The sequence below is a fragment of the Condylura cristata genome, unplaced genomic scaffold, assembly GCF_000260355.1.
Source record: "Condylura cristata isolate star-nosed mole 26May11 unplaced genomic scaffold, ConCri1.0 scaffold00020, whole genome shotgun sequence".
Classification (NCBI taxonomy): domain Eukaryota; kingdom Metazoa; phylum Chordata; class Mammalia; order Eulipotyphla; family Talpidae; genus Condylura; species Condylura cristata.
Genome location: NW_004567121.1, coordinates 1,954,865 through 1,974,934, shown reverse-complemented (window position 1 = coordinate 1,974,934; position 20,070 = coordinate 1,954,865). Strand labels below are relative to the sequence as shown.

The 20,070-nt window shown below is 44.8% G+C and overlaps 1 protein-coding gene across 4 annotated transcripts in view; it reads left to right on the top strand.

Annotated features, from left to right (window-relative positions):
- ACOXL (acyl-CoA oxidase-like) overlaps positions 1 to 20,070 on the top strand; it is a 269,242-nt gene that overhangs the window by 67,096 nt on the left and 182,076 nt on the right. For all 4 annotated transcript variants that reach the window (XM_012727649.1, XM_012727648.1, XM_012727647.1 and 1 more), the window contains exon 10: positions 10,371 to 10,405. In XM_012727649.1, the coding sequence (XP_012583103.1) occupies positions 10,371 to 10,405 (35 nt within the window). The remainder of the gene's footprint in view (positions 1 to 10,370; positions 10,406 to 20,070) is intronic.

Below are 20,070 nucleotides of genomic sequence, written 5' to 3'. Positions count from 1 at the left end.
GGCAGACCTCTCCTGACCCGCCCGCTGCTCCCCTCAGCAGTATACTTCATCGATCTGCCTGTTCTGCTTCCCGCTCTGTCTCTGGTGAATCCTCTCACCCTCCGCATCTCTGGCCTGTACCCCAGTTCTGTATGAATAAATAAATAAATCTTAAAAAAAAATTATACAGTGGTGATGAAAGAAATCAAACTAGATCTGACTAAATGGAGAAAATGAAGACACATACTATGTTTGTGGATTGGGTGACTCCATGTAAATGATATTAATTTCCTCCAAAATTGACATGCAGATCTAATGCAATTTTATTAAATGGCAGCAAGATTTTTTTTGTAAATGTAAACAAGTTTATTTTAAAGTTTATCTGCAAAGACAAAGAAGTAGAAACAATTTTGAAATAAGAATAAAGTAGAAAGTGGGGGCAATTCCAACTCTTAACTATATATTTATAACAGTCAGGACTATGTGGTATTATCAGAGAGATAGAAAGTAGATCAATGAAGGAGCATAGAGAACCCAGAAATTGACCTAAACAAATGAGCCCAGTGGATTCTTTGCAAACTTGTGAAAGAAATTCAATGGAAGAGAGATAGCCTTTTCAATAAATGATGTTAGACATCTGTAGACAAAAAAAAAAAAAAAAAAAAAAAATTAACCTATCTTACATCTTATACAAAATTTACTTCAAAATATATCATGGACTTTAAGGTTAATCCAATTTATTATAAAACTTCCAGGGACAAATAATGAGAAATTCATGGGGACTTAGGGATAAACAAAGGGTTTTTAGAACTAGATGCCATGGCATTATTCCTTACAGGAAAAAAACCATAAATGGGACTGCGTTTAAACAAATAACTTTTGCTCTGTTAGGACTTATTACACAGATGAAAAGACAAGCTACAGCCTGGGAGAAAATATGTGCAAACCGCATATCTGACAAAGAGCTAGTAGGTAGTATATATAAGGAATTCTCAAAACTCTACAATGAAAGCAACCAATTCACTCAGAAAATGGGCACGTTTCACTGAGGATTATCTACAGATGGCAAACAAGCACTTGCAAAGTAGGGAAATGGAAATTAAAGCCACAAAGGCAATAGAACAGCTCCGAGCTTTATAAAATGATAATAGTAAGTGCTAGTGAGGAGAAAATCAGTAACACTTACACATTTTTGGTGGGATTGTGAAATAGTGCAAGTACTTTGAAAAAGTTTGGAAGTTTGTTAACTAATTAAACATGCAACTACCATATGATCCAGCAATTGAACTCCTGCACATTTGTGACAGAGAAACAAAAACTTAGGTTCATGCAGATACCTACTCATGAATATTTAGAACAATTTCAAACTTCAAATATCCCTGATGTTCTTCAACAGATTAATAAACTGACTTATCCATATCAATGAGAACTACTCAACAATCAAAAGGAATGAACTATCAGTCCATGTAGCCGCTGGATGAAATTGCAGAGAATTATACTGAATGAAAAGACCTAATTCCAAAAGCCTATATGCTCTATGATTCCATTTATGTTACATTCTTGAGATAACAAAATTACAGGAATGGAGAACAGACTGATGGTTGCCTGCGGCTAAATGGTGGATCAGTATGAGTGTGGGAGGGAGGTGAATGCATTTATAAAAAGGCACCACCAGGGATCTTTAGGGTAACAAAATGTTCTATGGCTTGACTGTGTGGAGGTCAATATGTTCATTCAGCATGCCCATTGTGCTAGAGTTTTGCAAGTTGTTATCCCTGGAGAAAACCAGTTATAGAATACATCAGAGCTGTCTGTATTATTTTTCTATATAGCTTCTGACACCTGCATATGAATCTACAATTATCTCATTATAAGCAGTTTAATGAAAAGTATGATGCTTTTTTTAAAAAAAGATTTATTTACTTATGCATATGGAACTGGAGTACAGGGCAGAGGTGCAGGGGGGCCAGTGAGAGGATTCACCAGTGAGAGAGTGGGGAGCAGAACAGACCGACTGATGAAGTACACTGCTGGGGGGAGCAGCGGGCGGGTCAGGAGAGGTCTGCCGCACCATGTGGGTCACCTCCGGGTGGGGATCGAACTTGTGCTGAAGTGGCTTTAGCTTCTTAGTGCTGTGCTTTAACACGCTGCGCCACCGGCTTTTTAAATTTTTAAAAATTTTTTTTTTTTAAAGATTTATTTATTTGTGCATACAGAACTGGGGTACAGGCCAGAGGCTCAGGGGCGGTGAGAGGCTTCACTGGAGACAGAGTGGGGAGCAGAACAGGCAGATCCATGAAGTACACTGCTGAGGGGAGCAGCGGGCGGGTCAGGAGAGGTCTGCCACGCCATGTGGTCACCTCCGGGGCAGGCGGGAATCGAACTCATGCGGAAGCGGCTTTTAGATTCTCAGTGCTGTGCTTTAACCCACTGCGCCACCAGGGAGGGCCCGCGCCACCGGCTTTTTAAATGAGATCTTTTAAATGAGATACACTGCTTTTTAAATGAGATCTTTTGCACTTTTAAAAACAGCTCCATTGTGTTTCATGGGATATCTCATTTTAGCCCATATCCCGTATATCTGCATGGGGATTTTTGTTTATTTTTGAGTAAAAAAGATTTGGGGCAGGGGGAGAGTAAAAATTAGAGTGGAAAGTTGGTAAAAGCTTGAAGGGATGCTTTTTTTTTTAAAACCTGAAACAAGTTTTATTTATTTATTTATTTATAGTAGTTTATTTTTACATCATTTTGTGCATTTTTTCATCTCAGTTGCAATCCCCTTGGACCTCCCATCACCAAATCACCCACGTGCCATCACCATAGTCCAGTGCATTTCTCTCCCCTCACTGTGAAACAAGTTTCTTAAGCATGCTTTTGGGTTTTACATTAAAGAGATTTTCTTTCCTGTGAGTTCTACTCTGGATGCCGATGCGGGTCTGGTGTGTCAGAGTGGGCCCACAAGTTGCAGGTCTCTAAGTTGTTGAGACAGGCAAGGAATGACTTCTCATTTTCTTGAACTTAACAGCCCCAAATCCAACTTAGAAAAGCTTTAAAATACTTTTGTTTTGAATAGCATTTGAGGGCATCAACCTCTTTTTTCCTCTTTAGTCCATGTACATTTCCTTTTGTTCTCTTCAGTCTCTTCCTCCCCGCAACTGGCTCTGACTTTAGTAATCACATTTTCATTTAAATAGTATTTGCCACTTTCAGTTCCAGAGTTTCCTGGCTAGGTATTTTGTGAGCTAGGCTGTACTTAGACTCCATACCCACTGTCATGCTAGCAGTCTTAAATGGGAGTTAGGTTTCTAGGTCTAAAAAGGTGTGGTTTATTCACATTCTTGAATCCTGAACCATTCATATAAAGAGAAACAACCCCGAATCCACCATTATTTAGTATGAAACCTAAAAACCTAGAAAAATACTTTTATGACAGGCTGTAGCATCAGAGGAGGAACTACTTGGAGTTAACTGTTGGGCAGCCCTCTTTGTCCAGCCTGGGGTAGGGGACACAAAACTGAGTAACCAGGCCGAGTTGTGTGCTGTGACATAGCAGACAGACGAAGGCCCCTTAGGAACAGTGACAGGTGACAGAAGGCTTCCTGAAGCCCTTACCATTAGCCAGGCCCTGAGCACTCATCACCCCTGCCCCCACCTTCAACATTTCCTGGGGTGGGGCTGTGATTGTCATCTTCTCTCAGCAGAGGAGGATACCAAGATTGAGAACAGGGGACCCTCCGTCTGCCAGGTATCCACAGCTCCTACTAAATACTTAACAGAACAGAGCTGAGGTCAGATGCTGTGGTGGCAGCAATGAAGATGCGGTGCTTTGCATTGGGGACAACTTTGACTCCGTGTGGAAACCCACCTCCATGCTTTCCAAACCCTGCCTCAGCCTGGTGCAGGTTTTGAGTGGTGGCCCTGAGAAACAACAGCACAATTAGTTTCACCCCTTTAGTCATTTGGGGCTTTCAGATTTAAAGACAACCTGTTAGGTTAGTTAAACAACCACTGCCTATGTCTCGGTGTTAGATTTCCATTGATTTCGTAACTTGTCTGTTATATTAGCTTTTGAAAGTTTCAGATCTGAATTAGATTTCTGATACATCTGTCAAGAATCTGCACATTGTATACATTCCCCTTAATTCCTAAACTCAAGTGTGCCCTTTTCTTTAGTTTTTTTTTTTTAATTTAAATTTAAGAGGCTAAGGAAGGGTAACATCAGGAAATCAAGTGGATAATGAAAAATGTGTGTTTTTCTTCCTCTTGCCTTTCTTACTGCTCCCCCTCTTTGTGGGGATGACAGATGGAGGGGAGCTCTGTGGCCCCTGGAGGCTTGCCCTGGTCTCCACTAGGCTGGTCCTTGTTTATCACGGCATGGGGGATCTCTGCAGGGTGCCAGACTTCCCTGGCTGACTGGGTGATCACCTGTGGGTGTTGGGAGAACCCTGTCTCCCAAGCATCTCCTCCCCTGGCCTGCCAGAAGACCAGGGCTCTGTGATGACAGTCCCTGAAGCTGAGTGTAAGACATTCACAGGACAGTAAGAGGAGGTAGAATGACTCAAGGGCCCATCTGTACCAGCCCTGATGCTCATTTTTTCCCATACAACAACTCATTAGTGCTCACATTCCAACTTTGAGGACTGGCTAAAATGCCCCTACAATGGGGTCTCAGGTTAGGGCCTGAGAATATGCATTTTTCACAAGCCCCTAGATGATGCTAATCTTGCCATTTCTCATTGTTCAGGTTTAAATTAATCTGCTTAAAAGAACACCATGAAATAGGTAATATCTCCATTTCACAAAAAGGAACTAGGCAAGGGAAATCAGGGGACCTGGCCACAAAGCCCAGTGCTACTGACCGTAAGCATCTTGTTTGGTTCAGTGCAGTTAATTTTTCTGAGGCCGTAGCAAGTGCCTAAGAAATTCCTAGACAGAAGCCTGGCCCATCTAGTGAACTGGATGTGCGTAACAAGGGTCGAGAGCCAGGCATGGCGGGTTAGGTAAATCTAGGGTGATGCTTGAGGGGGCGTGGGCGTGTATCCTGGTGGGTGTTGTGAGGGATGCATGAGGGTCCTGGTTATTATCAGGAAGGAACAGTGCTGGAAGGAGAACCAGGGAAGGGATTAAAGAAGCTGTTCCGAGGGTCATCGCTCCCTGTCCCACCCTTAGTGCCAGCACACTGTGACTCTATTTCTGTGGGATCTGTCCTCATTGTGGCTATGCTTCTTTCATATTTTCTCGAAAAGGGGAAGGAATCATTTTTAAAAACTGGAGCAAAATAAATGTCTTTTCTTTATTGGTTTATTTTGTGATACTACAATTCTAGGACCCTGGTGATTAAAAAAGAAGTAAAGAAAAAACTCGACATAGTTATAGAGAGGGGAAAGAGACTCCCGAGTGACATGCACACTCTTTTCAGCTTGTCCCCAGCTCGTTAACTCGGAGTGAAGCTTTGAAAACTGGAGGAGAGGCTTGGCAGCGTGCGCAGGTAGAAAGAGGTTGCAGGCTGCTGGCCTCTGGCCAGGGTCCACTGACACGCTTTGTCTGGCTCACACAGTATTTGAAAAATACTCAAGTCAGTTTACAATGAGGGAGTTTTCTTAAATAAAACCTTCCGTTAGCCACTTTTCTTGAGAAATGAGGAATGCTAGCCCTGGGGCTGGGACTGCTGGGTGGTTGCGGCTGGGACGGGCTTGACTCCCACCAGCCATCACACTGTCGGCATCCAGAAAGTTCTGGCCTTTCTCTTGGAGTATCACTCACCAGCTGCGTGATTGGGGCTTCACTTACTGGATGCTTTCACCTGCACTGCCCTCGCAGCCTTGGTGTGCAAAGGCACTTTGGAAACATGAAGCCCAGCTGACCTGCGAGCAGTGGATCCCCAACAACACAGGCGCCCCCATCAGGGGTCATTAGGGAGGAGTCACCTTGTGACAGTCGGGCCGTTAGGAAGTCCTCTGCTGCCCTCCAAGGCAGTGTCAACCGCTTCTTTCCTTTAAACTTTTTTTCATGTGTTTTACAAATGTGTTTTCTAAAATTATGGTGATTATTTTACAAGATCCATGCAGTCTACGTGGTGCTTTATAGGGTGTATCCGGCTACAGCTGGCGCACTTCTGGGTGTTTTATGGCAAATTATTCTCAGATTACCCTTTAATGCAGGAAGGTCTGCCTGTTGTCTGAGCTCCCTGGGTCATATAGAAAACCCTCAGACTTGATACAAAACAGCTGCCTCAGTCAACTGTTCCAAAAAAGGAGCATTTTTAGGCTGAAGCAGCAGGAAAAAGGTTTTTGTAGCTAGTGGAGATTTGGAAAAATGTTAAATTACTCCTTCCTTGCCATTAAAATGTGATTTAATTTTGTTATTAACAAATTGTGTAAATCTAAAAAGTTCTTCGAATGGGAGCTTGTTAAGTGCTTTCTGGTAATACTTACAGTATGTCCTGGGGGGTGTTCTCTAGGGAAGACAGCAGCACAAAACTCCCTCTGACCTCCCTGTCCATGGGCCTCAGCCTGGGCTGGGCCCGGGTCAGGGGCCAGTCACCCTGGGCCTCCCTTCTCTCTCTCCTCTCAATCCCTGCTGAGATCAGCAACAAAAGGGTCAATTGTCTGAGGCCTCCTTTTGTCTCAGGGGCTCTATTGGGGCTCCCTGAATGCCAGTCTCTGTACATGGGTAAGTGCTTGTGTGCATGTCTGGATGGTGTGTTTATGGGTAGTTGCATGTACATCTGCACACAAAACACGTGCTATTCACACACATGTGCACATGTGTGTGGGGCTGGACCTGTTTACATGCATTTAGCGTGTATGTGCATGTGTAAGTCTGGTGTGAATGTGAGCACTTGTATACATACAGCCAGTGGTGAGACTTGATTAAAGCATTTCTGCCTGGCTGATGCTTCTTAGCAGAGCAAGGGCCTCGAGAAGCCCGATGACGGATATAGGTTCTAAGGCCAAGGGAGAAAAGCATCTCTGGCTCATCTCCCAGCAGATTATACAGTTACCTTTGTCTGGTGTAGAAACCTCAGAGGACTGTCTGCTTCTTCCGCAGGGGTAAAGAGGCATAGGCTTAAGGAGCTTCCTTACACAATCCACTGGCCTCATTTGCCTGTCCCGACCTGGGGTTTCATGGCAAGGCCCAGAGACTTTTCTACACTGTTCCATCACCTAGTGGATAGGGTGCATTCTGTGTGGAGATGTAGCCACCTGCCCAAATGACTGTCAATGCCCCATTCCCAGCCTCTCTCCCTGACTCTCCCACTCCCAAGGCAGCCTGTCAGCGTTTGTATGGGCTCCAGTCATCTTATTTCCTAGCACATCTTTGCCAGGCATATTCACACAAAGGCCTGCAGGTGCTGTGGCTGGTCTTTGTGATGCCAGGAGTCACACTTGCTTCCTTACCATCGATGTCCTTTTAAAAATGACGGTAAGACATACTTGTTTCAGAAGCCAGGAAAAGAGTAATAAAAACGCTTAATTGAAATTCACCTTTCTGGAGGATTTATCTCCTAAGCCCTTTCAACTAGCACAGCTGTCATTTAACAACTTTTTCTGCTTTTTCCCTCATTTTTGTCCCTCCCACACCCATTTCCTTTCCTTGTTCCAGCAAAGGTTTATCTTTCAACTGTGGAAAAGCCACCAATTAAAACAGTACTCCAAAGCTTATCAAAATATTCAAGGGGTAAAATTATCTTATAATTAGCCTAACTGTAAGCCAGAACTTTTTAACCCCAGGAAATGTAAAGTAACCTGGCATATAAAGTCTCTAAAATGCTTACCCTGACCTTTTGGCTACAGTTTCTGTTTTTATTTCATTCCAAAATAATTTCCGACTAGTCCTTTAGATTCTTGATTGTTCTTGAGGCATCTTCTCTTGTGTTTGCTTAAGTCTCAAAGAAATGACACTGCTGGGTTAGTTGAGATAGATAACTGAATAAATTAGGTGAGTGTGATGTGAAATCAATTTGATGTTACATATTTTGTGCCTTTACTTTTAGATATTCTTTTTGTAGAATTAGACCTATTCTCCTGGATTCCTGATGGCTCATCTTTGTTGGTTTTGTATTTTGGGTGTCTGCAGAGATAATACTCAGCCAAATTGTTCTGGAGCCAAGCTATTCACACACCAGCTCGGGACTCCACAGAATGTGGAGCTGGATCGAGACGTTGAACTTTCTTTCTTTCTTTCTGATTGTTGTCATCAAAGTACCAGTGTTTCATATCTCTGCTAGTGTTCTGACAGTATAGGATCCCCCCTAAGATAGGTCACCGTAGCTCTCCCACCACCAAGGCACCCATAGTTCTCCACCATAGTCCATGGTGTTGTATCCCCCTACCAATCAGCTGTGGGTCTCTGGTCAGCTTTCACAGGTTAGTATTTGGCTTTGTCTGACTTTTTGTGTGTGTGTGTTTTATATTCCACATATAAGTGACACCCTCCAATATTTATCTTTCTCCTACTGGCTTGTTTTCCTTAGCACAATCCCTTCCAGCTCCATCCATGTTCCTGCCAGTGGTGTGAGTTTATCTTTTTTGCTTACTGAGTAGTATTCTGTTGTGTGTGTACATATATATATATATACACATACATACACACACACCATATCTTTTTGATCTGCTTGTCCATTTTTGGGCACTTCGACTGCTTATCTTACCTACTTTACTTCTCCTAATTCACCCTCTCATTGACTCTTCCCCACTCCCACTTCTCAGGGGCCCCCATGTCATCTGTCATCATCTAGTATAGCACTGAAAAATATCACCTCCCCATCCTCACCCCCAGTCCCATTGGGTCAATAGCTAATGGAGGTACTAACAGTGAGGTGTTTGGGGATCATAAGGTGCAACTTAAGTAAACTTTCTGTTAAGATGTGTTACAGAAGATGCTTATATTCTTTGCTGCCATGAGTTTCTTCAATAAGTAATGCTACATTTCAGTCACAGTGGGTTAGTGAGACCTATATTGGCAGGTTGTGGCTCATCACCAATTTCTACATGGTAACATAGTTTAAAGTTCCAAAACCAGCATGAAAATAACTATTGGAATGTGACAATATTTTTCTAAGTGGGCATAGCCTCGGTACAGTAGCAGTGGGGCAGTTATTATTTGTAAAGTTTCTCCTACCCATCAGACAGTATGCACACATGCATGGTCACATACACCAAGATACAAACACAAATATAGAAACATTGCTTCATCCCCACATTAATCCCGTGAGAAAATAATACTTTGGCCACTTAACAGTTGCGAACACCGAAGGTCTGAGAGTTTAGATAACTTGCTGACGCCCACACAGTTAGCAGTTGCACTTGGCTGGCCTTCCTCTTCAGTAATCCTACACTGACCTTGTGTGAACTAGCTGAGCCCCACTTACTCTTGAAAAGCTTTCTGACACATCGCAGAATTGAAGAGGAAACGGCAGTGACGCCGGCACCCCCACATCACTGTGCTCGTGGTAGTGGCGTTCACTTGCCCATGTGTTCCAGCTTTATTTCTTTGCTGTCCTCAGAGCCGGGCTTGCAGGCTAGGAACTGATGGGGTCAGTGTGGCAGCTGTGCTGGACCTCAGGGAGGCTCTGGCCTTGGTGGCCAGTCTACTTCAGCACTCTGAGAGTGGGGGCAGCCCAGTGGCTCCCAGGACCTGGCAGGGCTGTCCGCTCCTAATACAAACCTCAGAATCAGTCACACACGCGATCCTTTTACTGCTTTGTCTCAGGCTGAGAAAGTCCTGTTTTGCTCACAAAACAGTGGAAGGATTGATTGCCAGGGGCTGGGGAAAATGAGATGTTTGCAAATTGTCAATGGTACAGACTTCCGGTGATTAGATGGGTGACTTGAGGAGCTAAGCTACAGCATGGCGACTCTGTAACAATACTGTTGTATCGTTGAAATTTGCTGCAAAAACAGATTGTTAAATGTTCTCCTCAAAAAAGGAAAGGAAGGGAACTCTGGGAGGTGATACATGCATTAATACCCTGCTTGTGGTTTAATTTCACTACATATATGTCTATCTATCATCATGCCATGCACTTCGAGGTTTACAGTTCATTTGTCAGTTCTACTTCAATAAAAAAATTAAAATTAAAAATTTTAAATGAAAAAAGAAGGTAAAGGAAAGACAGAGAAGTTCTGCTTTGTAATTCTTTTCTGAGGGGAGACACCTTTGACCTAATCCACAGTGAAATATTGTAGCCCCTTTAAAACCCTTCCAGGACACAAAATACAGTTATCCTTTAAGAGCTAAGTTGAAACCAAAGATCTGTCATTAACATGTGTTATTCATGAAGCATGTGGGGTAAGGGGACAAAAAGTAGTGGACTGTATTAAGTAAATGTTCTTGTGAATTCAGCATATTCTTGATAGTATTTAATATGTTTCTCTTTTTAATTACAGCTTGGATTGACGATAGCCATTCGCTATAGCCACAGGTAAAGTTAAACGTTTTTACTTTTGATGCACATCCTTCTTGCCGTACAGATCGGTTAGCGCTTGTCTACAGGTTTTGGAGCTTAATTGTGATGACTGCTTTACTTATGATGTCAGTGTCACAGCAGTTATATTCATTTGTCCTACTTGCTTGATTGTTGAGTTAATTGCTGTTTGGCAGAATAAGGTTTTTACATCCAAGTGGTTGTAAATAGCACTTTCTTCCTGCCCCCCTCCCCCAAAACACCAAACAGGTCAAGCAATAGTGATTGCTTGGTAATGTACTCTGTCCAAAGGTGAGGCGAGACATGGGGGGTATTTGCCTGGGGTGGGAGGGTGGAGTGGACACACAGGAGTGGGGGCTAGGGCTTGTTAGTGAGGACCCTGCCTCCCTCGTGCTGGGGCGCCCCTTCTGCTTGAGGCATGTCTGAGGATGACCGAAAGCCCCATTTTTATCTCCCTTCATGATTTCTGCCTTTTTCTCTTTGTGCACATAAAAAACTTGAACTAATGAAACGAAAATCTAGCCCTAATGGTGGGGCCATAAGCAAAGTCCCTCCTGTCCTTGCAGACCGAGCTCAGATTGTGAAGTGCTTAAAGTGCCACCCACTGGTGACAGACTTAAACTCACCTTCCTGGGGCACAGCAGGCAACTTGTGGTCGCAAAAAAATTTGCCTTCTGAAAATGCTTGCAGCAAGTACATGTGTATGTGAAGTGGGCAGTAAAGAAGTCCGTCCTTGAACCCTGGGAAGGCTGCTGTGAACTGCACAGGTTAGAAAAGAGGGAGGGCAGGAGTGGACCGGAGCCAGTAGGTCCCCTCTGGGTTCCCCGAGGAAGTGGGAATGAGCACATGGAAGAAAGGTGCTCATGTTGGGAAATTTCTGGGTGCTCTTGGAGGAAACGGCTCCAGCGAAGCTGGAGTCCTGTGTGTGTGGTGCTTGCACCAGCAAGACGGTGGGGTTCCCTTGTCCGATGGGGTTCCCTTGTCCGGTGGGGTTCCCTTGTCTGGTGGGGTTCCCTTGTCAGCACATCCAGGCTGCTGCCACCAATGGTGTGCACAGCCGCTCTGTACTTGGGGAGCGCGTGTGAGTAGACCCTGGTTGCTAACACTGACTGTGTACTGCGTGGGTGCATGTGTGTGTGTGTGTAAGAGGGAGAGGGAACTTGAAAGTTGACCATTTCTGTGCTTTTCCTTTGACCACACTTTGCTCATACTGGGTTCTGCACACCAGGTAAAGCCGTGTTTCTGTGTTAGATTCCTATCCCTTCAGAAAACTAAAGTTTGGCTCACTTGGAGAACAGGTGTGCTCTGTCCCAATGTCAGTTGTGGTTCTCTGCCCTAACTTGTTCAGAGACCTAGTCTGTATGATGCTTAAGAAAACTTTATTTTATTTTATTTTTTAAAGATTTTTTTATTTATTCATACATATAGAGCTGGGGTACAGCCCAGAGATGCGGAGGGTGAGAGGATTCACCAGGGACAGAGCAGGGAGCAGAACAGGCAGATAGATGAAGTACACTGCTGAGGGGAGCAGCGGGCGGGCCAGGAGAGGTCTGCCTCGACATGTGGCTCTCCTCCGGGGCAGGCGGGGATCGAACTCATGCAGAAGTGGCTTAAGCTTCTTAATGCTGTGCTTTAACCCACTGTGCCACCAGGGAGGGCCGAGAAAACTTTATTTTTAATACTTTCTCAGGGGAAGGCAGGGACATTTGCCCCAAAATCAACCTTCTTGAATCGAGGAGCCAGGTAAAATGGGAGCAGGGCAGACCTGAGGGAAGTCCTGGCTGGATTCCCCCTGGCTCACGCGTGGCCCAAGTCTGCTCCCACCTGGACCATAGCAGCTGCCTGGCAATATTCTTGCTGTCACTGGCAGCACACTGGGGTGATGGACACTTCTCTGGGCTGGTCACAGTCTTCATTTGGGAAGGGCTAACGTGCTCTAACTCTTGACTGGGCGATGAGGAGCTGTGCCTGTCTTTCCTGTGGAAGAGGCTGTGGTGTCCTTTGGAAGGAAGCACTTAGTGCAGATTAGAAATGAAATTTCCTTCTGTTTCTCCTTTTCCTGGAGCAGCCAGTCTCACTGAAGAAGTGTGGTCAGTGGACAGTAGTGGTGAGGCTGAGTAGGGAAGTAGACACCCACGCCATGGCCCTGTGGGATAGGGGCTGTTTTGTGTTGATGGAAAGGAGGTCGTTGGGGGCAGACAGCAAAATTCAGTTTTTGAGAGGGTGGGGCTTTGGAATTGCTCGTCCTGTGGCTGAGTTTGTGGCACCTGTCCCAGCTCCGATGGCTGTCTAACGTCACCAAGCTACCATTTATCATGCTCACACATCTGTGGGCCAAGGTTTGGAAAGGGCAGTGAATGGCTTGCCTCTGCTTCACTGAGTTGGGGGCTTGTGCTGGAGACTCGGGGCTGGGAGAGTTGCTCCTTCACTGTGCATCTGGTGGGTGCTGCTGGCCGTCTGGGGTCTTTGCTTCCCTCCACCTGGACCTCCTGTGGCAGCCATGGGCTAGTTGAACTTCATAGCACCATGGCTAGTTGGCTAGTTTTCTCTAAGAAGTGTCCAGGAAGGAGAGAGCCAGGTGGAAGCTGTCTCTCTCCTGTGATCCAGCTTGCCACGTCACCCATTATCACTCTGTGCCCTTTTGGGTGAGCCATCAGAAGCCCCCACTTATTTCAGAGGGAGGGAGCCATTCTAGTGGAAGGAGCGTCTTCGCACTGTAACAAGATGGCTGAGGTGGGAGGCCTTTGTGTGGCCATCTTTGGCAAATGCCCTTTGCTGCAGAGCCCAAATGAGTGTCATGGTACTCGGAGCAATTGTGAGCACTTGTGGAAAGAAATCTGAGACACAGCCTCTACTGCGAGGCGCTTGCTATTGGGGATGCCCAACAGGGGTGTGTAAAGAAGACCTAAGCATGACTTCTGTGGCAAGGCAAACCAAGGAGGAGGCATCTTAGAGGGAGTGGGTCTTAAACCATCCTTATCCCTAAACTGGGAAAATGAGAGGCATGCCGGCTGTCCCAGCCAGACACCTCTGGCAGGTAGATAACAGGTCTCTGAGAATAAATTGTCTTTAAATTACTGTTTGATATTTATTTGGAGAAGATGCAGAGTCTGGGGGGAATATGGAGAGCTGCAACACGGCTTCCTTCTGTAGCCCTGGTCATTCAGCCTCCCACGCAAACACAGGTCCCACTCTTCCTCACAGAAGCCTTGCTCAGAACTGAATGGAATGCTAGGAGGAGTGTTCATGTTTTCATACAAAAGCATGTTTTCAGGTTGTAGGCCCACCCAAGCACCCAGGTGCTCCTCCCGGACATCGACCTCCTGCGCTTTCACAGGAGATGTCCAGGAAGGTCCTCCCCACCCACCTCGTTTCCAGGGAGGTTTGCTTGCAGGCTGCCCTGCTCCCTGTCTTGGCTCTAGGATGTTAACTTCAGAGCAGAAAGTCATAGATATTTAAAAAAATGCAACAACAAACAGAGGCCTAAATGAGTTACAAAGGAAAGTAATGAGGTTGAGGAGGAGGAAAGTGAGGACGTCTCTTGAATTCCTTTACCAGCTGAAAGATTCTTGACTGTCACTGTGGGCAGGAGTCAGGTGAGTGGAAGCTGGGTGACGCCAGCATTCACCAGACTGGGCAGCAGCTGTGTCCCCTGCACTGGAGACTGAAGACTATAGAGCAGAAGGTAATGATTGCAGTAACTCAGGGATTGAGTGCAACCTTTTTTGACTTGGATGAACCTGTACCAAAGTGTAAATGCTTGGTTTTCAGAAGCCCAAGATGCAGGGTATTACTGAAGTGCATTTGAACTGTGTACCAACATCTTAAATGCACAGGCTATGGAAAGGGGCATTACCAGAGGGTGTGTTTCCCCAAAATTTATGTCTGGAATATAAGGAATTCCTACTTAGTTCCAGGAAGCACAATCTATAAATGTGCAGTTGGAAAGAAACCATCTGGGAAACCTCTGGTTTCCAGGAGTTGGTGACAATCAGGTGTCATTTACAGGCAGGTCCCTGCCGCCTGTCTTCTCTCCCATGTCTCATAGCCTAGTGCTGGTGACAGTGGGCACAGGAGGAAATGGAGGTCATTGTGTTGCCTGGTGTGACCCTTCTGCCCCTCCTGCTGCCTGACCTTGTTCACCCACTTTTATCCCTTGAGGAGAAAAGAAGGGGAAGGGTATGCATTTCTGGCTGTGACCACACTTTTAAAATCCTGCTAATTTATCCAGGTTAGCTGAAACTTCTGTCCTTTTGTGGATGGACTTTATGTTGGGTAAAATATACCTAGTGTGAAATTTATCATTTAAACCCTTAAAAAGGGCTAAAAAAATATACAGTTCAGGGGCATAAAGTACATTCACATTTTTGTGCAACCATCACCATCCACCTTCAGAACTTCTGCATCGTTCCAAACTCACCCTTAACGCTGAACACGACCTCCCCACTTCTCCCTCCTCCATCCCGGCAGCCATCATTCTAACTTCTGTCTTGGAATTTGACAATTTAGGGAGATCACATTTTTAAAAAAAGATTTATTTATCTATGCATACAGAGATGAGGTACAGCCAGCAGGGGCTGTGAGAGGATTCACCAGAGGCAGAATGGGGAGCAGAACAGGCAGCTCAACAAAGTACACTGCTGAGGGGAGCAGTGGGCAAGATGGGAGAGGTCTGCTGCGCCATGTGGGCCATCTCTGGGGCGGAGATCGAACTCACACTGAAGTGGCCACAGCTTGGCTTAGCTTCGCAGTGCAGCGCTCCAACCCGCTGTACCACCAGGGAGGACCCGGGATGTCACATTTAAATGGATCATTCAGTATTTGTCCTTTTGTGTTTGGCTTATTTCACTTAGCAGGATGTCCTTAAGGTTTACTCATTGTCATGTGGCAGAATCTTCTTCCTTTTTAATGTCAAATAATATTCCATTGCGTGCATATACCACATTTTGTTTATCCATTCATCCATCAATGGACAGTTGTTCTCTGTTTGGCTATTATTACTATGAATGTGGTGTACAAAGATCTCTTTGTACCATGCTTTCAATTATTTTGGGTATATACCCCAAAGTGGAATTCTGGATCACATAGTAATTCTATTTTTAGGTTTTTAAGAAACAGACATACTGTTTTTTTCTGTCAATTATTTTTAAAAATAAGGTGGTATCTGTTTGTGTGGTTATGGGTCACTTCAAAGACTCATACTTGCTGTTGAAAATGGTTTCCATTTCCCTTGTCACATTTGCCCAGAGGCCAGATGCCTGAATTGAGGGTTTCCTGGGTCATCTTTGTGTGGGTAAGGATACTTTTAAGTGAGAGATTTGGAACCTGAAGTCTTAGTCACCAATTCTGTTTCCCAAATTTTAATAGGAGGGCTAGGGTCAAGAGAGATGGTGGAGAAAGCCAAGAGGACCCCTGTGGTAGGTGGAGATGGGGTCGAGGGGATGGAGGAGATAGATGTGGTTCCAGCAGGATAGTACTGAGAGGTTGGAATCCCTCATTGAGATGACAGATGGAGGGAGACTTAAATACATGAGTGTGGAGAGAAGTCACTAAAAACCCATAACCTTGGTGAGCAGGCCACACTCTCAGACTTTTATAGACCTATGGGGGCAGAGGCGCCCAGAATTAGAGGGACCCTTGTGTGGCCAGAGGAACTGAAGGTCTGAAGAGTAGCTAGTTTTGTTTTCATGCATATGCATTGGTGCTTCAGCTATCACCTCTCCTGCTACTAGGAATGGTGCTTAGAGGTAAGAGCACCTTCCTCTGCCCCCCCCCCCACTCCCACATGCACACTCCAGCCATTCCCATTCTGCCCTGGACATGGCATAGCTCTCTCTCTCTGAGTGTGTGTTTGAGAGAGAGAGAGAGAGAGATCATGTGGGGTGAGGTGTGGGGTGAAGTGCTGAGGGGTTGGGAAGTGGAGAATGATATTGTCATAATCTAGACGTACCAGGCAAGGAAGAGCATCTGCTGTCACCATGCATTTGATAACAGATCCTGCACACATTTTGTTTATTATCACGGCGTTTTCATTTATTTTTGTAAAAGTCAAGTCATTTTCCACAGAGTGGAAAATTGTCTCTTGATGTTCATTCCCCACTGTTTGGCTTGAGGTTTTCTGGTGGAATCCACACGGTGGTGACAGCTGGGTAACCCCCAGAAGTGCCCTTTGCAGATAACAGCTCTCGGGGCCCCACCACCCACACAGTGGGGAAATTGTTCCCCACTGTGTGGGTGTTTTGTTTTTTCTTTTTCTACAATATTGAAAGAGAGTTTAGATGTTCTTCCTGCCTGTCATGGTGTTGCGCCTGCAGCAACCTGCTCCCTCCTGGTGGGGACTCTGGGGAGGGATGAAAGGGGCCCGGAAGTGATCATCTCACCTTCAGCTCTGGCTCCCCTGAGACAGCAGAGAGGCCACGTGAACCGGCCGCGTGGGATTTCGCACATGGCACTGACATTTCTAAGAAAAGCTCATGAAAGCCACTGTGAGCGCGGCACACTGGCCTCCAACAGAGTAATTCACTTTGTTTTTATTGGTGGCTTTTCTTTAATAAATGAAGAAAGAAACCAGTTTTCCATTTGGTTCTGCTCTGGTTAAATGGAAGTCTACAGTGGCTTGACTTTTCGACAGAGCCTAAAGCTATTTCTTTCCCACAAGTGGCTTTCTAGTGGTTTCTTCCAACCCTAAGAAAAGCCTGACATGGCACCCTGTTCAGATGTGTGTCCTAAACCTAGTATTGGAGTGACAGTTGCCTTCCAGCTGAAAGTGTTTGAGATCTGCTGAAGACTAGCCAGGGAAGAGAGAATTGGGGAACCTGGATGAAGAGACAGGAGTGGGCAGGTGTGCACACAGTGGGCTGGTCCCTGAGCTGGACTGTGGTGGGCAGGAACTGAACATACAGACCCTGATCCAACCACCATCCTGAGACGGTCTCCGGGTATTTGTTTGGAATGAGCCATGTGGCCTATGAAGAAGTGATGGGGTCGTGCGCTTTTGTGTTCTGATTTAGATTAGAAGCAGAGTTTGAAGTGCACAGATGAATCAGAACACTTATTGAACGGACAGGCTGCATCAATGCACAAGTGCAATTGTCATTGTGAAATCCAAAGGGAGGAAAAGACAAGAAACAGGGCACTGGGCTCTTGCACTTTGATTTCAGTGTTGGCAAATACCTAGCGACTTCCATTTGGAGTTGGTTTGATCTTGCAGAGACAGCTGGGGGAGACTGTTGTTCTCCAAAATTTAAAAAAATAAACAAATATGCCTCTCTGCCCTTTTTTCCACTTCCAGAGAATAGTTGTTTCTGTCACTAGGACTCTCTGGCCGATTGTTCCATCTGTCTCTTTTTTCAGACTACACATTGAGGCTCCATCCAGATTTACTCACAGTACTGCCAAGAAATGTATTTAACCTCCATGGAATAATCTTACAAGCACAGACATCTCTTGGAAAGTTGTGTCTTTAAAGATATTCTTAACACAAAACGTTGGGTCTAAAGAACAGAATATGAATATTTATGGGGTGTCTGAGTTACTTGTTCTTATTTGGGGGTGTCCTGGAGGGTCGAGCCATGTAGCTTGTGTCTCATGGCAGAGATTGGCTGGGTTGGTGGGTGTGCCTGGTGACTGGCTGTAGATGCTTCCCAATGTCCGGACAGTAAACAGGAGGTGGATGTGCCTCACCCAAACTCAACCCATCGTGCGGTCAAGTTGCTGACCCTGTCCATCCAGAACTTCTTAGTCCAGGTTCTTGGCATTTTCCCAGTCAAACATGTTTATCACATGTTTGTTGCCACGTCCACAGAATGGTCTCCAGGGGGAGCTTTTGCCTGCCACCAAAGGAATTTCTCTCAAACACTGATCTGATCAAGGCCTCTCTCACTCAGAAACTTCCATAGGCTTCCATTTCCAGAGGATAGAATTCTGACTCTCTGTGGGATTCAGGGCTCATCCACAACCTAGTCTTCTTTCACTGTGATGCCCTGAAATTCCTGTTTCTTTCACTCTGTGCCTTTGCTCTTTTCTTTCGAGAAGTAACTTTCTTCCTCTCTACTGTGTTAGTGAATCCTGTTCACCCTCGAAAAGGCCTTTAGATGGCCCCCCCTTTCCAAAACTTGTCAAGGGAGCTCACTTCCTTCTGTGGTTGGGCCTTAGGGCTACTTCTCAGGTCACCTCTTTTCCTTACTGTCTCAGGAGCAGGTTGGAGAGGCAGGCCGCCTCCACCCCCCCAGTATCCCTCCATGTCAGAATGTGTGGACTCATATGCATGAAAACAAGACCAGGCCACTTGGCAAAGCATTTCTGTGTGGGTGGGTTTGGGAGGACTGGTTAGTTTTCTTTTATAATGTCTCTTTGAAAAATGACCCCTCTTTCATTTTTAAAAGGATAAGGCACCTAAATCAGACTAATCTAGAGATTCAGCATAACCTAAACTAAAATGTAGAAGCATAAACATAAATGTTTTGTGTGGAAAATGACAAGCGAATTAAAAAGTTTATATGCAAAAGACCTAGTCTGCCCAAAGCAATTAACAAAGTTGAAAGACTTATACTATCTCATTTTAAGATTTATATAAAGCTATAGTCATCAAGACTCTGGTATTGGGGAAAGGTCAGTGGAACAGAACAAAGAGTTCAGAAGGAGACTTACACATAAACGATCAATTGATTTTCAACAAAAGTACCAAGGTCATTCAACAGAGAAGGGAATCTTGTCAATCAGTGGAACAATTGGACAGCTATATAAAAAGTAAAACAAAAACTCCTAAGCCATGCCTTACAACATGTACATCAGTGATCACAGGCCTAGAGGAAAACCTAAAATGAAAATTTTATAGAAGAAAATAGCAGAAAATCTGTGTGACCTTGGGTATGGAAAAGATTGCTTTAGACACAAAAAGAAAACTTTAAAAGAAAGTTAGTCAAATGGATTTTATCAAAATTAAAAACATCTGCTCTTTGAAAACCACTGCTAAGAAACTGAAAAGACAAGCCACAAACCAGGAGAAAATATTTTCAAGACATATATATCATAAAGGACTTGTAAACAGAATATGTATAGAAATCTTTCAAGAAACAACTTAATAAATGAGCAGATATTCCTGAACTGATACTTTACCAAAGAAACTTTTGGTATTTTACAGTTTACAGATGGCAAACAAGCTCACAAGGAGAAGCTCAACCTCATTAGTCATATGCAAATTAAGACAACAACAAGCTACCACACACTTACATCGAAACAGTTTAAAAAAACCCACACACCTACCTGCCCTCCAGCCCCAAACACTGGCACCACCACCAGCAAACCCCTGACAACATAAGGTGCTGGTCAGGTGATGGAGCAGTGCTGTATCCCTTGGGCTGCTGGTGGGAAGGCAGTGGCCTGGCCACTCTGGAAGGTGCTTCGGTAGTTTCTCTTAATATTAAACATTACCTTACTGTGCAACTCCTGGTTAGTACTTACAGAAGAGGAGTGGAAACATTCACCTGCACAGATATTTGTATGCAACTGTCCTCAGGTGCTGTATTTACAACAGCTACATCCTAATACAAGCCCTGATGTCTTTCAGCTGGGTAATGGGTAATGTGTGTGTCACATCTGCGTGATGAAGTACTACTCAGCAATAAAAAAGGCATTATGCTGATTGAATGAAGTCAGATTCC